The sequence below is a fragment of the Amphiura filiformis genome, chromosome 15 (assembly GCF_039555335.1).
Source record: "Amphiura filiformis chromosome 15, Afil_fr2py, whole genome shotgun sequence".
Taxonomy (NCBI): Eukaryota; Metazoa; Echinodermata; class Ophiuroidea; order Amphilepidida; family Amphiuridae; genus Amphiura; species Amphiura filiformis.
Genome location: NC_092642.1, coordinates 19,421,707 through 19,443,686, shown reverse-complemented (window position 1 = coordinate 19,443,686; position 21,980 = coordinate 19,421,707). Strand labels below are relative to the sequence as shown.

General features: G+C 37.2%; 1 protein-coding gene across 1 annotated transcript in view; it reads right to left on the bottom strand.

The window, feature by feature from the left end:
• The window catches only part of LOC140170766 (uncharacterized), a 62,951-nt gene that overhangs the window by 8,267 nt on the left and 32,704 nt on the right, over positions 1-21,980 (bottom strand). Inside the window, exons 7-15 of the mRNA XM_072193992.1 lie at positions 21,159-21,476; positions 20,377-20,519; positions 20,098-20,344; positions 17,468-17,881; positions 15,314-15,427; positions 9,591-9,719; positions 5,748-6,158; positions 4,802-5,112; positions 1,919-1,945 (exon numbers count right to left, since the gene is read on the bottom strand). Coding sequence (XP_072050093.1) covers positions 1,919-1,945; positions 4,802-5,112; positions 5,748-6,158; positions 9,591-9,719; positions 15,314-15,427; positions 17,468-17,881; positions 20,098-20,344; positions 20,377-20,519; positions 21,159-21,476 — 2,114 coding nt within the window. The remainder of the gene's footprint in view (positions 1-1,918; positions 1,946-4,801; positions 5,113-5,747; positions 6,159-9,590; positions 9,720-15,313; positions 15,428-17,467; positions 17,882-20,097; positions 20,345-20,376; positions 20,520-21,158; positions 21,477-21,980) is intronic.

The following is a 21,980-nucleotide window of genomic DNA, read 5'->3' as shown; positions in this document are numbered from 1 at the left end:
GTTTCTTGACTATCGACACATGTCTAGCCAGTCTATTTTCAAAATGAAAACAAAGGGAACCTGTACAAAGTAATAGGAGTGTCATTTGATGAAATGAGGTGACGTATCATGTTGCAAAGAATTCTGGGAAGGGTAAGAAATCTTCTCTGTGCCTTTTGGTTATTCTGGGGTTATGATGATTAATATAATATGGATAAATAGAAAAATGGTATATGAAAGGATAGGTCAATATAAATTAGAGTACTTAGATCATTTGGATCTATTATTACACTAAAAAGTTACATTATGGTACTAAAAACTATACTGAAAAATGAAAACATGCATAGTTATAAGAAAGGGAGACGTCATTGATCAACTAAATTAAGGTAAAATGGTTAAAAAAATTATCATGAATATATTCTACAGAATTTGGTAATTTGGTAAAAAGGATACTGAATGCATGCAATATTCAATGTAAATGGAAACCATAGAATTCGACTGGGATAACATGCATGGACAGACTCTGCCATCTTTGCATCAAGGAGAGGAACACTGTGTACCTTGCAATTGCTTGCTATACACCTGGCCAACTTTTATATGCACACTTGTTTGAAATATGTCTATGATATGCCCAGTGGTGCATCGACTAGGGAGAGAGACCAAAATATGCAATGGGCCATTCCATTTGAAATCCATACACCCCCTATGGAAGACATGACCTTAATCTCCCACAGAGGGAATGTGAATTTCAAATGGGGCTACCTGAATGGGTGACTTTATTTGAAATCTACACCCCTGTGTAGAAGACTAAGGACATGCCTTTCATAGGGGTGTATGGATTTCAGTTGGAATAGCCTGAAGTGCATCTTCTTTTGACCAAACTTTATATGGGCCATTGCAGCATTTGCGCAACTTTTCAATGTAACCCATCAAGTCGGGGGGGGGGGACTTTGTAAAGTTTGATGGTACACCACTGATGAGTTGCACACTTTTTAGCTTCCTTTATCCAACATGGCAGATTTCCCATAGCATTTTACAAGCAGCTGTAAGGAGGTAGTCCAACTTCTCCCAGATGAATTCTTTGGTAGAAACATAAAGGGAAATATGGTGTCTCTTTCTTATAGGGAACAAACCAAAAAATGAATGATTGAAGTTCTGTAAAGGCAACTAGTTTTGCAGTCCCCTTGTGCTGCAAGTGGGTATGAAAAACATCCAATGTTTTTGAAGCTACACAATCACATAATCAATATATTTAACCTTCTTCTTCCCTAATGAAACTAGTCCTGTTTACTTGTTTTATTTCTTTTGTTTACAGTTTCTACTTCTTGTCTTGATAGGGCTTCAACAGTACTTTGGTTTGTTCCCTCATGGAAGAAAGAAATGGATTTTGAGATCTTCAGATAACAATTTTCTATATTCAATCTTGTTTGATTAATTTATCAAGTGTAAAACTCAAGCATTCATCAAATATATATCAGAAGAGATCATCTTATTCAGGAGGGAATTGAACCCCAAACCTTTTGTACTCTCTAAATGTAAGCGATTGAAAAAGTCACTCTTTCAAAGGCCATATAAGGGACAACTGTTACTGGAATGAAAATGACTGTGGTGATTTTGTGGTGGCGATACGTCACTCATTTTGTGAGTCAAAGTCTAGCTACCACACTCCCTCAAGATTGAAATTTTACCACGCCAGGGAGAGCCGACTGACTCCTATCACTCTTTTCCAATATAGAATAGCATGATACTGCTTTTCTCATGGGACAGTTTATGCATACTATAATGGGCACAAAAATAGATTTATGCTGCAGCATATTTGTGATATCACCGTCAACTCTAGACATCAAGATTGGACATGGCAAATTGTTATCTGAATTACAAAATATTGAAAAATGTTTACAAAAAATTGACTGAGAACAAGAAAAAAGTAAAAGGTAACCTTAATATCTGGATTCTCACTGTCGGACTAGAAAAGGAACATAAGAACAAAAAATATAATACAACCATGTGTTAGTCCATTATGTACAATGTGAAGGTAAAGGTGCATGTGTTTACAGGTTGGAATCTGAGACTAATAATATATATATGTATATTAGTCTCAGGTGAAATACCCATTTCTCATTCTAAGTGCTGGGACCGGACTTTCCCTTATAAATAAGATGCTGTGAGGGGTATTGATACACCAGTCACACAGTGAGTCTGTGTTCTTTCCCAGTATTAGGTGGTACCTATTTATTGACCCTGTGCACAGTTATCTCAAGACATGTTTCTGTCCGCAAAATGCACGTTTTGTGTGTGTACAACTTTCATACACATGCTTTAATTATCGCGTTATGCTTTGTAGAATCTTTCTAGCGCATTGTTAGACAACTGTTAAAAACAAAAATGTACTTTTGTGCATGCGTTTGCAGGGAGAACCTTGCGGATCTGTGCAAAGGATCGATACAAATAGGTTGAGAGAGGGAACAGAGGGAAGGCCTTCCATATTAAAGTGCACAACATGATGGCACTTCTGGGATTCGAACCATAACCTCACCACCATGCGCCAAAGCCCACACTGATGAGCCATGATGCCTTCCACATGCTTATGGCAGGACCTGGCCTTCAAATCACCTTTCTAATCATTATGACACATTATGCATGTTCTGTAAAGTATCACCTTCTCTAAGACAGTGATACTTTCATTGGTAGCATTTGAAGATGATGTATGAATGACATTCTTATCAATGTTTTTCATATATAATACATAGCATTGTGCAAGCATTTTTTCCTTTTACACATCGTGCTCAATAAAGGTTTAGCTATAATAAAATAAGAATGAAAGAGTAAGCAAAGATGACAATACAAATTTTGCAGTTGTTTTGCTTGTTTTTAGCATTGTAACACATCTGATCTTCATGGATAAGAGCTTTTGTTGTCCTAAACAAGCTTGTGTGTTCAAATGATACAATTGACCAACCCAGTTATTATTTCAATACATCTCATATAAAAGCATTATCATAAATGTGAATTGAGTAAACAATACACCCAACCTGTGGGTCAAAGAAGAAGGAAAAGGAAATGTGCCTATGACTTTTAAAATTCAAGATTTTGTGCATTACTTTCTTTTTGCTCTAAAATTTTGGAATTTTTTTCCCTCAAAAATATTTGCTTGAAGAACCAAACAACAAATAAATGTGCACCAAAAATCCAATTAAAAATGAAATCACACATGGCAAATATGCAAGTAACATAGAATACTACAGAGGGTATTTTTTTCCATTTTCTAATAAGTTTGGTTAATGAATGATAATAATTATGGCATTAAATACAAATTTAGGTATGTTCCCACAGCTATCCCATTGAAGACCAGACAGAAAAGATGATATTTGCCCAAAATAGACGGGGAAATGTTATTTTTATACATAACATTTTTTTTTCCATTTTCTAATAAGTTTGGTTAATGAATGGTAATAATTATAACATTAAATACAAATTTAGGTATGTTCCCACAGCTAGCCCATTGGAGACCAGGCAGAAAAGATGATTTGTGCCCAAAATAGACGGGGAAATGTTATTTTTATACATAACATTTTTTTTTTCCATTTTCTAATAAGTTTGGTTAATGAATGGTAATAATTATGGCATTAAATACAAATTTAGGTATGTTCCCACAGCTAGCCCATTGGAGACCAGACAGAAAAGACGATGTGTGCCCAAAATAGAGGGAAAATGTTATTTTTATACACGACATTGACAAAAGATAACTACAGGTAAATTAGGTAATTCTTGGCCAAGTTTGAACACTCGATGATAAACATACATGCACATAGCGCTGTACAGAAGAAAGCATGCACGATCTGACACATTGCGTACATGCTTAGCACGCTACATGGAGGCAACAGGTACGTTTGAGCTTGGCCAAGAATTACTTAATTTACCTATAGTCCAATGACAAAGCCAGATACAAAACCAATAAGACAACACCTCTATATACATGGTAGTCCAATCCACACCATGACAAAAATCATCTTAAAAAGTTCAATTTCAGTTTCCTGTGACCTATCATAAAATTATATTTGTCTAAGTCTCCTATTGACTAAGTTCAATGTACCAATAATCAATGAAAGCTTATGACGCACGTGAACCATGAAACTCAAGTTGATGGCCATGACTGATCATGCATGTGTTCAGAGCTTCAAGAGTTGATATATTTGTAGCATTTTTTTTCAGATACAGCAAGTACTGTTAGTGCCCAGATGTTTTGATGTGTTAGGCCTTCATCCCTATTCCAGAAAAATACAGCAATTATTTGGGGATAACATATGATCCTGTTTTGTTAAATGAAACGGAGATAAATCCTACTTCCTTTGCTTAGCAACTTGTAATGAAAGTCAAACTGTCATTGCTTGATTGTCATAGCATACAAAATAAACACCCTAAAACAAATGTTTTTGGCACTTACTTTCCAAAATTTGTCAAATATTAAAATTTACTGTTAATGCCAGTAGTGCTAACTAAAGGATTAGGATTTAGCAATATTCCATTTGGCAAAATAGGATGATATTTTTTAATCAAAAAAAAAATTGTGCTGTCTTTTTCTGCTATCTTATCTCAATGTGTTACAATGAGAGCTACCCTGGGATTTGGTAGATTTGGGTATTGGTGTGGATGGGGGTGTTGGTGTACATGTATGGGGAGTGTGAGTGTATGTAGTGCTATGGGTGTGTGAAGACTTTTCACAGGGGGGAAAGCACCTCCCTAGTTCCCTGGGCTACACCACTGCCCTGATGAAATCAGATCTGTAACACCTGCAATCTGTATGCATCACCCCTAAACCTACCTGTTCACATGTCAGCTGTTGAAGATTGAGCTGAGCCTGGGCGTTAGTAATCAACAGCTGTTGTCCTGCAATCAAAGCCCTATCCTCATCTCCATTAACCAAGATAGCATCACTTTGAGCACCTATCTGTCCTTTACCATCTATCTGGGTGTTTGTGAAGAGTACAACCCGCCACAGGTCATTACCGATGATGCTTGCACCAGCTGAGTTAGCTATTGCAGTGAGGTCAAAGTTAACTGAATGGGCGGCTTCGCCAATCAGAAGTTCTCTCCCGGAATTGATGGTATAACCGACACGTGTGACCTCAACACCTAAGTATAATAAAAATAATATTTAACACTTCCTGTACACAAACCATGAATGTCAATATTCCCGAGGAATATTTCCTTTCCTGCACATCCAAGATGGCTGCCATGACTTGAGCGGCCATCTTGGATGTTGCAGTAAAGGTGAATTAAAAAACTGCTCACAAGGAATGAAGGATATTCATTTGAAATGTTCATCTGATGAAATTGTAGTACACACTTCACTTTACTTATTTACAAAAATCAAGCACTTGTACGAAGCTTGTAAAGCTGTATATGACGAGGCATAAGCTGCTAACATGGCTGTTTACCGCCTATGTGTGACTTATCTGTATGTGTGACTTATCTTATATGTGTGACTTATGTGTGACTTATCTAACTTATCTAGGTACACTCAATTTAAAGCTGATTGATTTTACTCAAGCTAAGTTATTACAAAGTTAATTTTTGTATAAAGTTAATTTTTGATCAAGTCCCATTAAACCAGACAACACATAGTAAGCATTGTAAGCAGAAACCTCTTCCTATTGATGAAAATACTCACTGGTAGCTCACGCTTACATAAAATCAATAAGTCTCAAATTGAGGGCACCCTAGATAAAAGTGGTTGTAATAAAAGGCCGTGCTAAGGATCCACTCACCTTTACACTGTGATTCAACACAGTCAACATTATTCCCAGTCAACACAAAGTCAGGAGATGGATTATCACCTTTCAAAACCCTAATACACAGATACGGCACCGAATCACAAGTATAGCCAGACAGGTCTATCGAAGCTGGGACGTCACTAAATCCTGCCGTACCCCCTGCCAATAATCCAATGTTAGCATTCCGAGGGTCGAGGGTCAACATTTGCTGTATGATGGTCTGTCCACTTCCATCAGGTTGTGTGTTGCTGAATACTTCTAGTTTCCATAGCCCTGTTCCAGCAATGCTTTGACTTGTTGGTAAGCTTTGAATGCCGACGTTCAGGCTCAAGGGTCGGGAAGTTACTTGTCTCTCCACAAGAGTCCCAAAGGATATGGAGAGTTCTGTGGAAGATAGCTGGACACCTGTGGAAAGGAATGGATAGAGTTAACTTATCTATTCTGTTTATAAAATATGCATGCATTTGTAGGTTCAAGGTTGAGGAGGACACTTGTCTCTCCACAAGAGTCCCAAAGGCTTTCTCTAACAGTACAGCCACAGATGGATGGAGGATGGCTAAAGTTGATACGCAGCACAGGCACAGGTACACAACGCCTGGTACACAATGTCCAGACAGCTACACACCACTGACAAAAGACGGCAGCAATCGCTGGCTTTCTCTTCAGTATAGACACAGATGGATGGAGGATGGCTAAAGTTGATACGCAGCACAGGGCAGCTATCACTTCTTACACACTAATTGATGGAGGATGGCTACAGTTGATACGCAGCACAGGGCAGCTATCACTTCTTACACACTAATTGATGGAGGATGGCTAGAGTTGATACGCAGCACAGGGCGGCTATCGCCTGGTACACAATGTCCAATACACACCACTGAGAAAAGACGGCAGCAATCGCTGGCTTTCTCTAACAGTACAGCCACAGATGGATGGAGGATGGCTAATGTTGATACGCAGCACAGGGCAGCTATCACTTCTTACGCACTAATTGATGGCGGACGGCTAAAGTTGATACGCAGCACAAGTCGGTTATCGCCTGGTACACAATGTCCAGACAGCTACACACGACTGAGAAAAGATGGCAGCAACCGCTGGCTTTCTCTAACAGTACAGCCACATATGGATGGAGGATGGCTAAAGTTGATATGCAGCACAGGGCAGCTTCACTTCTTACACACTAATTGATGGAGGATGGCTAGAGTTGATACGCAGCACAGGGCGGTATCGCCTGGTACACAATGTCCGAACAGCTACACATGACTAAGAAAAGACAGCAGCAATCGATCGCTGGCTTTCTCTTTTAGTATAGACACAGATGGATGGAGGATGGCTAAAGTTGATACGCAGCACAGGGCAGCTTCACTTCTTACACACTAATTGATGGAGGATGGCTAGAGTTGATACGCAGCACAGGGCGGTATCGCCTGGTACACAATGTCCGAACAGCTACACATGACTAAGAAAAGACGGCAGCAATCGATCGCTGGCTTTCTCTTTCAGTGTAGACACAGATGGATGGAGGATGTCTAAAGTTGATACGCAGCACAGGGCAGCTATCACTTCTTACACACTAATTGATGTAGGATGGCTAAGGTTGATATGCAGCACAGGGCAGCTATCACTTCTTACACACTAATTGATGGAGGATGGCTAAAGTTGATACGCAGCACAGGGCGGCTATCGCCTGGTACACAATGTCCAGACACCCCCACACGACTTAAGAAAAGACGGCAGCAACCGCTGGCTTTCTCTAACAGTACAGCCACAGATGGATGGAGGATGGCTAAAGTTGATACGCAGCACAGGGCAGCACTAGTTGATGGAGGATGGCTAAAGTTGATACGCAGCACAGGGCAGCTATCACTTCTTACACACTAATTGATGGAGGATGGCTAGAGTTGATACGCAGCACAAGTCAGCTATCGCCTGGTACACAATGTCCAGACAGCTACACACGACTTAAGAAAAGACGGCAGCAACCGCTGGCTTTCTCTAACAGTACAGCCACAGATGGATGGAGGATGGCTAAAGTTGATACGCAGCACGAGGCAGCACTAGTTGATGGAGGATGGCTAAAGTTGATACGCAGCACAGGGCAGCTATCACTTCTTACACACTAATTGATGGAGGATGGCTAGAATTGATACGCAGCACAAGTCAGCTATCGCCTGGTACACAATGTCCAGACAGCTACACACGACTGAGAAAAGACGGCAGCAACCGCTGGCTTTCTCTAACAGTACAGCCACAGATGGATGGAGGATGGCTAAAGTTGATACGCAGCACAGGGCAGCTATCACTTCTTACACACTAATTGATGGAGGATGGCTAGAGTTGATACAGGGCGGCTATCGCCTGGTACACAATGTCCAGACATGGGGAGATCTGTAGAAGATAACTGGACACCTGTAGGAAGGAATGCATAATGTTAAGTTATTCCGTAGTATATGTAGGTCCAATGCATTTGTAAGTTTTGCAAATATGATTCGAGTATTGGGCTATTCAAGTTGAAGTCCATACACCACCTATGGAAAACATAAGCTTACTATTCCACATAGGGGGTGAAAATTTCAAATGGAGTTGCTCATTCAGGTAGCTCCATTTGAAATTTACACTCCCTGTATGGGAGATTAAGGTCATGTCTTCCATAGGGGGTGAATGGATTTCAACTGGAATAGCCCACTAACCATCCTATTGATTACATTAGCATGTATATGCAAAGGGTAACTTTTCCACCAAAGGAAAACTCTTCCAATGCATGTGGACATAAACACACATATGTGATGCGATCAAGCAAAATCAGTCGGAAATCAGAAATATTAAATTTTCAGGTTTCTTTTGGGATAGTAAAAAGCATTTACAAAGCTGCATTTTGCAGACAACTCCATTGAAATTGAACAACCAGTTCATAAGATATGAGCAACTAAAGAGTTTTCAAAACAAGAGAAAACAAAAGGAAACATTTCCTTTGTTTGGCTAGATCTCAAAATCAATATTTCCGAGTTCAGACTGATTTTCCTTGATCGCATCACATATGCACACCTACACACCCAACACACAATCATGCATACTTACTACATTGCCACAGTAAGTTCCTTTCCATCAAGGACAACATTAACAGTGGAATGTCCCACCTTGATTCAAACACGTGCTACCATTTTGACTAATGATATTTGCCACTCAGACTTACACACACATGCACCCCTACACCCCTCCTCTTGTAAATGCTGCCAAGTGTGGGGGTGCATTTGTAAATGCCGGCAAATGAGGACCCATACCAGAACACACCCTACACAAACGAGGATGCACACCTAACCGAGGACGTCCTTGGTTGAACTGACCTTACCAGGAGATCTCAAATAGCATAAAAACACGTTTAAAATGGGTCCTCTGTTGGGGGGTTATGGACAGGTCCACAGACAGTTGTAGGTATCCAATCCCCCACAACGTGTGTAAATGAGGTCCACGGTATGTCGATTAATTGCTGATGTGTGCGTCCTCGGTTAGATAGGATTTAGCAAAAGTGAGGAAAGTTAAAAGTCAAGGTCCTCGTTTGACGGCATTTACAAACAGAGGCGTGTGTGTATTTCAACTCGGGAGATTCACACACCCACATTAAAACTGGGGAGATTTTTTTACACAAATCTGACAGCAACTGCCATACTGTGGAGGTTGATCAAATCAGAAAATGGTTGATGGTATACCCCCTCTATGGCTCAAAAGTGCCATTTTTGAGTTTATCTCCAACTGTGGAGCTCCACGGTTGCTAGCTGACTCCACAGTTTGAATGCGGTTACAAATAAACGCACTTGACACACAACCATGCATACTTACCAAGATCTACATTTCCACAGAAAGTTCCTTTCCATCCAAGACGACACTGACAGAAGAATGTCCCACCTTGATTCAAACATGTGCCACCATTTTGACAAACGATATTACTAGTCTGACAGAAATCAATTTCTATTGGGGAAAATAAATACAAGATAAAAATGTAAAAAAAGAATTCAGTCATATTATGGTACACACAGCGCTTTGTTTTAATAGTAGCCTGCACATACAGCAATAATCCTATAATACTAATCCTGTTATTAAGTGTGCAACAAACAAACAAACAACAAATAAACAAAAAGCAAAAAACAAAAATATTTACAAAATTTGTTTTTTAAACAAGCCATTTTTTTGAAGTATATGAAACAAGAAAACATATGTGACACGATCTGGTCCGTGGAGGCCAAAGGAAGGTATTTTTGAAAATTGAGTTACTGTAATTATTACCTTTTCAAACATTAGGCTATTATACTGAAAATACCAAAGGTCTTGCATATTTGGTTATAAATGTATGTGATGTCTATTTTCTTCATATGTATTTTTACTGTTTACCTCCATGGAACAGATTGTGTCATATATTATATTGGGGTGCATAATTCCCTGAAACAATAGGTGGTGACATGCTGGTGCAGTCAGCAAATTTTGAAGCGGTGCTAGTCAAAAACATCTTCTCTTGCTTTCCAAAATTGGTTATCTACTCCATATTTCTAAAACATTAGAACTTTTTTATATTTCGGAAACACCACATTTTTAAATGAACAAGGACTGACACTATCAGAGCCTCTGACACTGTGTGCGAGAGCAGGTGACAAATGCTTATCCAACCAATATTTCTAACCAAACAAAATTTTAAGTTGCTTATTAAGTTCAGTTATTTTTCACACAAATATCACTAAAATAAAACTTTTTTTTATCAAAATGGTTATTCAATACCTTAAAACTATTGAAGCAGAAACAATGAAAGGTGAACTAAATGATATTCACTGGAAGTTAATTTGTGTTTCTATTTTATTTTCATGAAGTCATTTAAATTGTGTTTTCCTGTAGTTAAAATTGTGTGAAATTAATTATAATTGTGACTTTTTTGCAGATATACTTTGAATACAAGCATTTGGTTACGTATTCCTTTCATCATAATGCAAAGAATTGAAATAAATTCATTAAAAAAGAAAGAAAAAAGAATGATTTCCTCTAATTACAAAACAGTAAAACACTTGAAATTAGAAAATTATTAAACATTTACTTTGAAGACTTTTTTGGTACAAAAGTCTACAAGATTCAAAACAGTTAATTCTGCATGACCAACAATTACTACCGCATGACCAAAACCAAAAAAGTTGTTTGGTCAAGTAAAGTATAGGTCAAGCTGGCATATTAGTGTCAAAGTGGTCAGCCTAATTACCCAATTACGCATTTTCTAACAAATTCATGCCTCATAACCAGATTGATTCTGACCTATACTTGTCAATTATGTAAATTTTGTTTTGATTCTATTCCTGATAGTTTTGTTTGCTACTTTGATGAAATGATCAAAATTATTTACTTTACAATCTCAAAATAATTTTCCTTGCTTTCTTGATTCTTCCATTCTCTTTCTCCCTCTTTCCTTCTCCTCTTTCTTTCATTCTTCCTTTCTCAATGAATCAATGAATGAATGAATCAATCATTCATTCATTCATTCGTTCAATCGATCAATTAATCAATCAATCAATTAATCAATCAAGTTACATTTATGTCCAAGCGCCAAATTCATTGCAAAATGTTCAATGGCGGGCATTAGCTCAAAGCTACTGTTGATAAGCATCATGAAGTAGGTGGCTTCAGGAGTTTTTTTTAAATTTTCAAAAGTACCAATTTTTTGTTTGACCTTCCTCCTTCCCTTCCTTCTTTATCTAGCTTTCTTATGCTTTCTCTTTTCCTTTTTGTTTTGCTCATTTTCCCCCACAACCCAAACCATAAAGCCTGGTTATCCTGGCTAACTGTATTCAAAGCAATTATCTTAGACACTAATGGTAAACCACCAAAACGACCAAGCTAATATGTTATCATTAGCCAGTCAAATTGGATATTAATTGGAAGTAAATTTACTAGTTTCACCTTCCTTGTTTTGCATGATAGCACTTTTCAGTAGAACAAAATATGCATTAATACTTAAAAATCCATTTTATTTTGCATATAATACATTAACAAGCCACATCACCTTACCATATACACATTTTTTACATTATATTCAAACTTCAGTTTTGATTTGCTGACAAAACATTTAAAAGTGCAATTGATTTCAAAGCAGTAAACAAATTAACTTGTGGCAATATAAATAACCAAACTTCCAAACAGTTCACACACTCCAGATTGATGAGAAACGTTCTGGTGTGCTAAGGCCAAGTCAAGCAGAACATTTCCTATTTGACAAATCCTATGACCTGCTTCAATCTATTATTCTCCAAATAGTTTAAATAAAGGGAAACAAATACATTTTTATCATCAATTTCATTGCAAAGTTCAGTGCACCCCATTGTGAATGTGAACTTTGTACTTGAACATTGTGTTATGCCTCATACTCAATCCTGCAAAAGGTCCATGTTCTTGATATGTATTTTGATATGAGGTCAATAATGTGATCTCTAGTTATGAGTTCCTATGCTCCTTTCTATATGTAATTTGTGTCGTCAACCTCTGTCAAAAGAAAATGAGTCACTAAAAGTAGAAAAAGTTAACAAAATTTGTCTAACTTTAATTGTCTGTATTATGACTGGTAACAACTTCAACTGGATATTATTTAGATTCATAACAGCAGCTATAATGGGTATTTATGCTTGTATACAGACAATTGAGTTGTAATTGTCAAACTACTTCAACCAAAGAATGGACACATGTAGGAAAGGAGGAAATGTATCTTCCTGTTTAATTTTTACTCAAGAATTGAATATTTAACTTTCACAGTCAAGTTTTGACTGTACCCGAGGTGCAGGAAAAAGGAATGAGGAAAATAGTGACCCAAGTCATGTGCAAGATGAAAATGCCAGTCACAGAATTCTTTTCATATTTGGCTGTTTCTGAAAATGGTAATTTGACAAAATGGAATTTACAATTTAGAAAACGGAAAAATATATACCTTTAAGCCCAATAGATAAGAAAATATATTTCGCCTGTATTTTCCAATTTGCATGTGTACAACATGCATGTGGAATGATAAACTACTTCAAATTACGTATCAGTCAAACTTTACTCAATACTTCCTTTCCAAATCTGCCTTTTTGTATCAATGTTAAAACATTGATTTCATTTCATATGTATGATTGTTCAGCGCTTACTGGCCTACACAATATGCACTTAGATGCTTCTTTTACCTTCATTGTTAAATATAATTTATGATATTACTAATGATAACATCAACACTGGTAACAAAAGATCATCTGATCCATTATTAACAACCTAATGAATCAAATCTTTACATGCCATTCTTCTTTTCATCAAGTTACATCCATTCTTAGTCTGACCTACAGCACCAAAGTATGCCTTCCCATAATTCATTGGTGACATTGTGCTAAATCACATGGAACCTTCTTTAATACTTTGCTAAACCACAGCAGTTGAAGGGACTTTCCAATGATGCATTGCAATAGTTTACAGGTAATTTAAGTGCACCTCTGATTTTAGTGAGTAAATGAAAGCTGATGTGAGGATTTTGTGTACTTTTTTCTGTGGCGAGTGCAGTTCTCTTATGGTAGTGCAAACATGATGGTATTTGTTCATATATATCAACAAAGTAAAGTATGCATATTGCAGCATCTAAGTCAAACAAATTGTCTTAATATTTAAAAATTATGTTTCAGGCATACTGGTATATAGAAACACTGTCATTATGCCTAATGGGAAGACACTTTGCTGTGAGTCTGACCCATACACCTACGATATCACTTAAATATCCAGAACATAACAATGAATCTACTGACATTAATCACTTCCTTGTGAATGTCAAATGAATCTCTGCATTGATCGATCACTCTCTGTTCAGAATTTAATGCCATTACTATACATACTGCCAAATGATATAGAATACACCAAACCCATACATTCCATGTCTGTTTGATCATCATCAATAAAATCACAACTTGTGATTCTATTTAACAGTATTTTGTATACCATGTTTTTGCACAGTACCAAAAGTGATACTTTTTAGCTACACACTTTCAGAATTAGACACTATCAGAATTAGTTTATTTTCAGTCCTGCATAATGAATTTATTGTCTTGGTTGCAGATCACATGAAAATCCAAAGAGCAGTGGCCTAGATTGGGAAGGTCACAGGTGCAACTTCTTTTTGAAACTGACCGAGATCTACATACATACATACACTGGGCTTTTATATTGCGCCATTTCATTTAGACACAACAACAACATAATATTTACAAGCAAAAACAATTATCAACAATCTGATTGAAAAAGTTACTATTGAAAGAGATGTGTTTTGAGACCTTTTTTAAAACTGTGTAATGAGCTGGAAGTTCGGTTACTGATGGGTAATTTATTCCATAAATCTGGTGCTGCGAGCGAAAAACATTTATCAGCGGCAGAGTTGAGAGATTTGTGAGAAAATGTGGGTTCTGTGAGACGTGTGATATCTGATGATGAGCGAAGTCCAGGCCGAGATTGACTGTACAATGTGAGACAAGATGATAAATAATCTGGTGCCAGTCCATTCAAGCTTTTGAAAACATAGAGCAATATTTTGAAAATGATACGGTCCTTTACCAGAAGCCAGTGAAGTTTTTGCAAATATGGTGTGGCATGATCATGTTTTCTAGTACAAAAAATTAATTTGGCAGCCCAATCTAAATGCTCTCTGTACATAAGACTGACAACTTATGGTCCCTTTCAAAGGATGGGACACTCTCATGTCTTGAAGTGACTGAGGTGTAAATATGCTAAAACCACATTTTGTTTTTTGTTCTCAAAATTACAAAAAATGAACATAAAAAGGCAATTAGCGTAGCAGGCTGATGATATGAATCCACTATGTTATGAGTCTTGCCACCTATAGGTTAGTCACCAGTGATCCCTAAATCAATTTTGCACTGGAACAACAACATCATTTTACCACACTCTCTAACAAGTTTATTTTCTGTAATTTGTTAATTTATTTGATATAATGACATAAGCAGGGGGCACAGTACACCCTTAGTAAAATATTTCCAGGCAAAATTGGGATAGAAAAATAATGAAAATGTCCTTTTTGGATGCTGTATCTCACAACAAAATTCTCATGCAGTGACAGGGCTTTTAACTCTTGGCATGCCCAGGCTGGTTACCCACCAGGACTGGTATAATAGTCCATTTGGCTTTCATGAGACAGTAGCATCCACATGTTATACAATAATGATCAAAGGGGGTTTATCTGTAGTGTGTTTCAGATGCACCACCTTTGATTGCATGTATCACATGCGGATGCTGCTATCTCGAGGAAGACAAATGGACTATAGACTGCAAGTAGTTGGACAACCATATGAGGCACCAATGCAAATGGGTTATTCCAGCTGAAATCCATACACCCCCTATGGAAGACATGACCTTAATGTCGCACATAGGGGGTGTAGATTCCAAATGGAATCACCCATTCAGGTAACTCAATTTGAAATACATACTCCCTGTGTGAGAGGAAAATGTCATGTCTTCAATAGGGGGTGTATGGATTTCAACTGTATAGTGTAAGCCCAATGACTTACCTATATTACACCTTGGTCCGGTGTACTGCTGTGGGCAGGTACATACGTAACTCCCATCAGAGCCAGTACATGTCCCTCCGTTGAAACATGGGTTGGATACACATGGATTAAACACTGCAAAAACAAAACATAATTATATTTAAATAATATATTGAATAATATTTTGTACACAACAAATATTTTATTGATTTCATGGTTGGAAAAGGGCAATACCGTCATTTTTAGGCCATATTTCAGTCCCCGCGTGGTATTGAATTGACTTTGTGTAAAATAAAATGCTTGGATTCATTTCCCAGGATTCATTTATTATACAGTATTTTCCCCATGCCAAATTGACATGCCAAAGCCATTGTTAGCTAAGAATAACCCATCCTTCAAAGTTTTGGACAGATTGAAAAATGACCTTTAAGTGATATAATGGGAATAGGTAAAAGAAAATGCGGTACCAGGTAATCATCACAAAGGTCTGCAATTGGCAGCTCTATTATCACCTGAGGGCTCCACTCATAGGTATGATTTATGGGTGGATTTGCGCTCAACGACAGAAAATAACGACGTAAATCAAAACTTTTTTACTGTGCATGCCTGAATGACCGAGTCATCTTATTTTGGGATTTAATTTTTTTCATGAAAAAGTTGAAAGTGTTTGTAAAAATGTATGGAAATTATTAACGTTTAAAGTTATCTTGTTCTGATTGAGACATCTTTAAAAAAAAAGCACAGTGATTTATAGAGCTCTGTGCACAGGCATAAACCCACAAACCTCAGCACACTTTACAGTCAGTCTTCAGGCAAAAAGTAATGGCTGTTTTACGTATAAATAGAACGAACATTTGGAGGTCTAAACAAATAATGAAGACATTGATACGACGATAAAATTGCATAAAATTGAAATATCTTCATCACAATGTTTTTTTGTTTGTTTTTAATTTATTACTTCATGACATTATCATACAAAATGAACAAAAAATATTTCAACAGTATGTGATGCGATGAAGCAAAATCAGTCTGAACTCGCAAATATTGATTTTGAGATATAGCCAAACAAAGCAAATATTTCATGTTGTTTCCTATTGTTTTGGAAACTCTTTAATTGCTCATATCTTTGGAACTGATTGTTCATTTTCAATGGAGTTTTCTTCAAAATCCAGCTTTATAAATGCTTATTACTATCCAATAAGAAACTGAAAATTTAATATTTCTGAGTTCCTTGATTTTGCTTGATCGCATCACATATATGATCCCATTCTTTCTTTGGAGTTTTTTGAACATATATGTGAAATAACTTCAACAATGGTTCGCTGTAGAGTTGGGCGACTATCACTTTTTTCCTAGTCGACAGCAAATAGTCACAACTACGACTATAGTCGCGACTATTTGTGGTTAGAATTGGACCAAAAAATCGGGTGAAAGTTTGGTGCAAATTTACAATAAAAAGTCAACAAGACCAATCTAATGATGATTTATAGACTTTATGATTATTGTTTGTATAGTGTTACTATTGGTAAGACAATGACTAATGTTTTTATCACATTTTCACAGTTTATATGTAAGTATTTGGTTGGTTTTCGTGCAGATATCTGGCGCTTTTAACATGATTTTGTAACATTTAAATATAGTTCCATTTGGCGACTTTTGGTTTTCAATAGTCGTAGTCGCGACTACCAGTAATAGTCGCGACTAATGACTATTGGCGACTTAGTCGCCCAACTCTAGTTCGCTGCATATAGTGCATAATAGTAAAAACACCCTTGACCTAAAAAAAGATTAAGAGCATGAGGTGCGACTAAAAAAATTAATTTTGCCAATGATTTACACTGTGTCTGTCAATCATTACCCTTTCCATTTTTTACTCCTAGGGGTCTTTGATTTCTTCAAAAATTTGTAATAATGATGAATCCCCTGGCCTTTTATAAATACGCAGAAATGATCCAGTCCCCTTTTTGCTCATATCAATGCAATTCACCTTTACATAACTCCCAGATTTCTTTGCAAAATACATCTTTGTCGATGTAAGGTCGTCACTTTGTACACAATTGGAACTATGCCGTAATGATGTGCATATTGATGATAATGTATTCTCGGATAAACTTGCAAAGGCTATCAGGAATTACAAAACTGGTCTTTTGATCATCATCAAAATTCTAATCTTACCATCACAAGAAGCCCGAATACAATGTCTGACAGGTTCAGAGAGCGTGAAATCTGGATTGGGAGCATCTGCTTTCCGCAAATCCACACAAAAATAAGAAAACTGTGTACATCCTGTGATCCTGCTGAGATCCATGTTCCCTGCTAAAGACCCAAATGTCAAAGTAGCTCCTGCCGTAGCTGCCATGGCTTGCTGCGCAGGGGTCAGGTTAAATTGCGTCTCTACGAGTCGCTGACCGTTACCATCTGGGTCGGTGCCGAGGTATGCGCTCATTTCCCAAAGGCCTGAGCCGGTGATGGATGCACCAGTGGAGTCGACGAGACCGGTGAAGAAAATTGAGAAGTCGTGATTTGGGTCGCCATATTGGAATTGGCTTCCAGTGAGGAGGCCAACATTTAAGTTAGTGATGGTTACACCTGTGAACAAAAATATAGAAATTTGAAGAATACCATATGATATGTTACAAAGTGCTGACAATTAGTGAATAAAATGTGTACATCCATATCAAAACGATTCACTTGGCGGGTGCAACATGTGTCTCATTTCATATAATAGCTAATGTTCTCTGTATTCCTAAACCATGTGACTTGGGGATGATTTGAACTGACCTCCACTTGAGATGAGTCTGGTATTTATTCCTAGCTTATTATGTAAAAAGAGATACATATAGCAGCCGACAAGTGCATCGTTTTGATATGGATGTCCACAAATAACCATTTCACAAGGATTTTACCAATATTGTGTGGCCCCATTAGCTGACACTTGTCCAGGGGCCCTTGTCCACCTGACAACCAAAATTGAAGTAAGAGGGTACGTACCAATGTTCCTACTAATGCCATGTGGCCCTCAATGTGCTATTCCATTTGAAATCCACAAATTAGCCCCTGGAAGATATATGATCTTAATTTTCCTAATTTGGTGGTTCCATTTGAAGTCTACACTCCCTGTGTGGAAGATTAAGGTTATGTCTTCCTTATGGGGTGTATAAATTTCAAATGGAATAGCCCAATGGCCCAACAAGTTGAGAAATTGATGCAGATTAATTTTTTTAGAAAAAATAATGAAAATAATAACAAGAATTTAGATTTTTGTGGCTCATTGGGCCAATTTTGAGGCAAAATTAAAGTACCAAATTGTCTCAAGTGGAAAATCCTTAAGAGGGAACATAGCAAAGCATCATATTTTATTCATTCTTTTTGAAACATTATGCACAAGTAGTCAAATTGAACAATTTTTTGGTGAAAATGGGTAAAATAAAATACTTTTTGGTCTTATAAAATGCATAGTTTGATATGATCATAAAGTTAGATTATTTTCCTGAACAAGCAACAGAAATAACCCTGTTCTACAGGCAGATGGACTAGTCAAGAACTTAATCCCAAACTTAATACTAAACCCAACAATGACCTTAATCTTAACACTAAACAGCCTTAATCTGAACAAACAGTACTGGTAATCTGACAGTGCTATATATCGACACAATTGGCATTTTAATAGTTTTTGGTAAGCATCAGTCAAAATTTGCCAAACTTTTTATCTGTGTATAGCACTGAAAGTGTATACATTCCACACAAGCCATATTAGAGACTAAAAACTCAAAACCACAACAAAGATCCAGAATATTTTCATTCTATACCGAAGTACATCAAAAAATGTGTACACCCACAGCATATAACCTTATCTTTGCTGTACAATGTACACTGCAGTGGAATGCACCTTCAATAAGTCACTTGTTTAATGTTAATTATTTCCCCTTCAGAGAGCAAGTAATATATTCCAACACACCAATACTTGCCATGTTGGTACTAAGATCACATTTTACATACTGGTTTCAAATACAGTCATGAAAATTTAACATGTAAATATTTATTTTGAAATATTAAAAACGGCAAATATCGTTTGCACTTGACCCTCTATTGCAGTGTGTTATTGTTGCTATTGACCCCTACGACCTTGAATGACAATCCTCTTTTATTCTGATTTGGCACTTCAACAGAAGAATACAAAGAACATGATTTATTCAATAGTGTGATACTTTTGAGTCAAACTTTTCATTGAAAGACAGATTGTTTTCATGTTTATGTCTCCATGTTGACATATTTCACTGTTGCCAGGAAATGAAGAGATTTTGTTTCCGTTTTGTGTCAAATTTTAACAAGAGCTAGTCTTCCTCTCCTTGATATTGTTTTTAAAAGCTGCTTTGCCCAACTTCAACTTCACAAAGCTAGAATTAGAAACCTTTTCAATGTGATTGATTGAGTGATTGATTGATTGAGTATATTCCAAATTAACAGACAATATTGCACAGAATTTTACACATTGTAAAAATACATAGAAACCATAATTCAATGTACATTTTTGCCTCCCAAATCAAAAGGAATAGGCATACCGGTTTATGCGGTATGAAACTTAATACATAGTTAAGGAGTGGGAGTCAACTATGTGTCAAATAGCACATGGTGAAACTGGACATCCTCACAAAAAGGTGTTATAGCACTGATCTTGTTCATTTATTGTGCCTTCCTTTATTATTGTTTACTTTCATAGCTTTAGTTTATACTTTCAATCAAATAAGCATGCAGTATAAAATGCACAGTATTAATTAACATCATAAAATAAATTTTTCACCCACCTCTGCAATTGACATTGGTGCACGCAGTTAAAGCAGGATCATTAGAATCAGTCTCAAATGTGTAACTTGGGCTTGCTAACGGATTCTTGCTTAAGACAGCACACACTGTTACCAACTGGTTGCAAAGAACACCCTGGAGGTCCAGGTTAGCTTCCATATTTTGAATCCTTGCAGTGGTTGGTGGCGCAGAGTTGTTCCACTTTGACTCGGAGTAAGAAAGACATTGACAGTTGGACTCACACGTGTGCTACCAGACCCGCTGCTTGCATATAGTGTTACACCCCACAGCTCAGTACCGATTGCGGCGCCACCTGTTGGGTCTGGTTCGATGAGAAGATCATAGCGCAAGCTGTGGCGTACTGATCTTTCAACAAGAGGGTTGCCAGTTTCAATCTCAAGAGATGTGTCTATAATGTTCACACCTGTATAATACACACAAGGGAAAAATTAGAAATATATCACTCAAGAGTGAAATATGAAAATGATGAAACATTATTAGTTATCCTGTTTGTTGATGCAATACAAAAACTATCACTGGTTTGAGGTCGTATCACACAAGGCAGCAATTTATCATTCAGTAGACATGAATTTAATATAAACAAATAAATAAATAATACCACAATCCTAAAATACTAAACTCCTCCACCCATGCTTTAACAGTTTCTGTCATGCGACCAGAGCCAGGCAATGTAATATGGTGCTCTATTGCCTATGTGTGACGCACTGGTAGTGTGCAACGCGAGGTAGTCATTGCCGTCTCTACCATATACGTAGTCAGCAGTCAGCATGGTTACAATACTTCCAATTTTAATGATTATGGAGTCAATCTCCATACCTCTGAAATTCAAACAACACACAAGAACCCCAACCCGGACTTACCCGGAGTAGATTATTCTCTCCATAGGCCATGTCAAACATGACAGAATACACATTCTCCCTTTTATTTCATTGCTAGCCAAGACTCACCCCTGCATGGTAATTCCACACAATCCGTCAAGTCACCAGAAAGCGTATAATCTGGATTGGAATTTGGATTCTTCTGTACTTCTACACAAATATACTGGGCGTTTCTGCACACGCCAAGCCCAGCATATTTCTTATTGTAGTGATATCTGAGAGTGTCGTCTGAAGCCCTGGTGTAACAGCACGCTGTGAGTTAGGAGGCGTAAGAACAAGAGTCTGTTCTTGGACTCGAGTTCCAGACCCATCAGGTAGTGTGTTGCCATAGAGTTTTACTACCCAAAGTGCGCTACCAGAGACACTGCCACTTTGTTGGTCTGGCATCATACGAATGTCAAACTGGACGTTTTGCGACTCAAATCCTTCTCGTAGAGCATTTTGGGTCTTCCAAACCAGCTGAGTTGTTACAATTCTAACACCTGTTGAAGAAAGACAGCAATAAGGCAAAAAATTGTTGTATTGCACTCAAGTGGGAAAAATGCATGGGAAGATTGGGTCGTCGGTTGGTTGGTTTTTGAATTTCCTTTTAAACCCTTAGGTTTTAAAAATCCCCACAAATATTAAATAATGCTTCTTTTATTAGGGACGTTTGCAAGTTTAACTACATGACGCTTGTTAGATAATTTAATCAAGACTAGCCTTTTAATAAAATATTAATTTTAATTCTTAAACACTTGATATTGTAGGAAGTTCCTGCAATCTTATTGGTTCTTAGCCATGTGATATGACACGATATAACAAGGTTCGACGCATATACAAGTCGACATGATACTCATCATAATCGCTATTTGAACCAATCGGCGGTGCATAGCAACAACAGGATTGATCGATTCTAACCCCTAGGTAATTCCTTGTAAAATGTAAGATTTAATTTGATTAAAATTTGGTATACTTATGATTAATATTTTTATTTGAATTGAAGT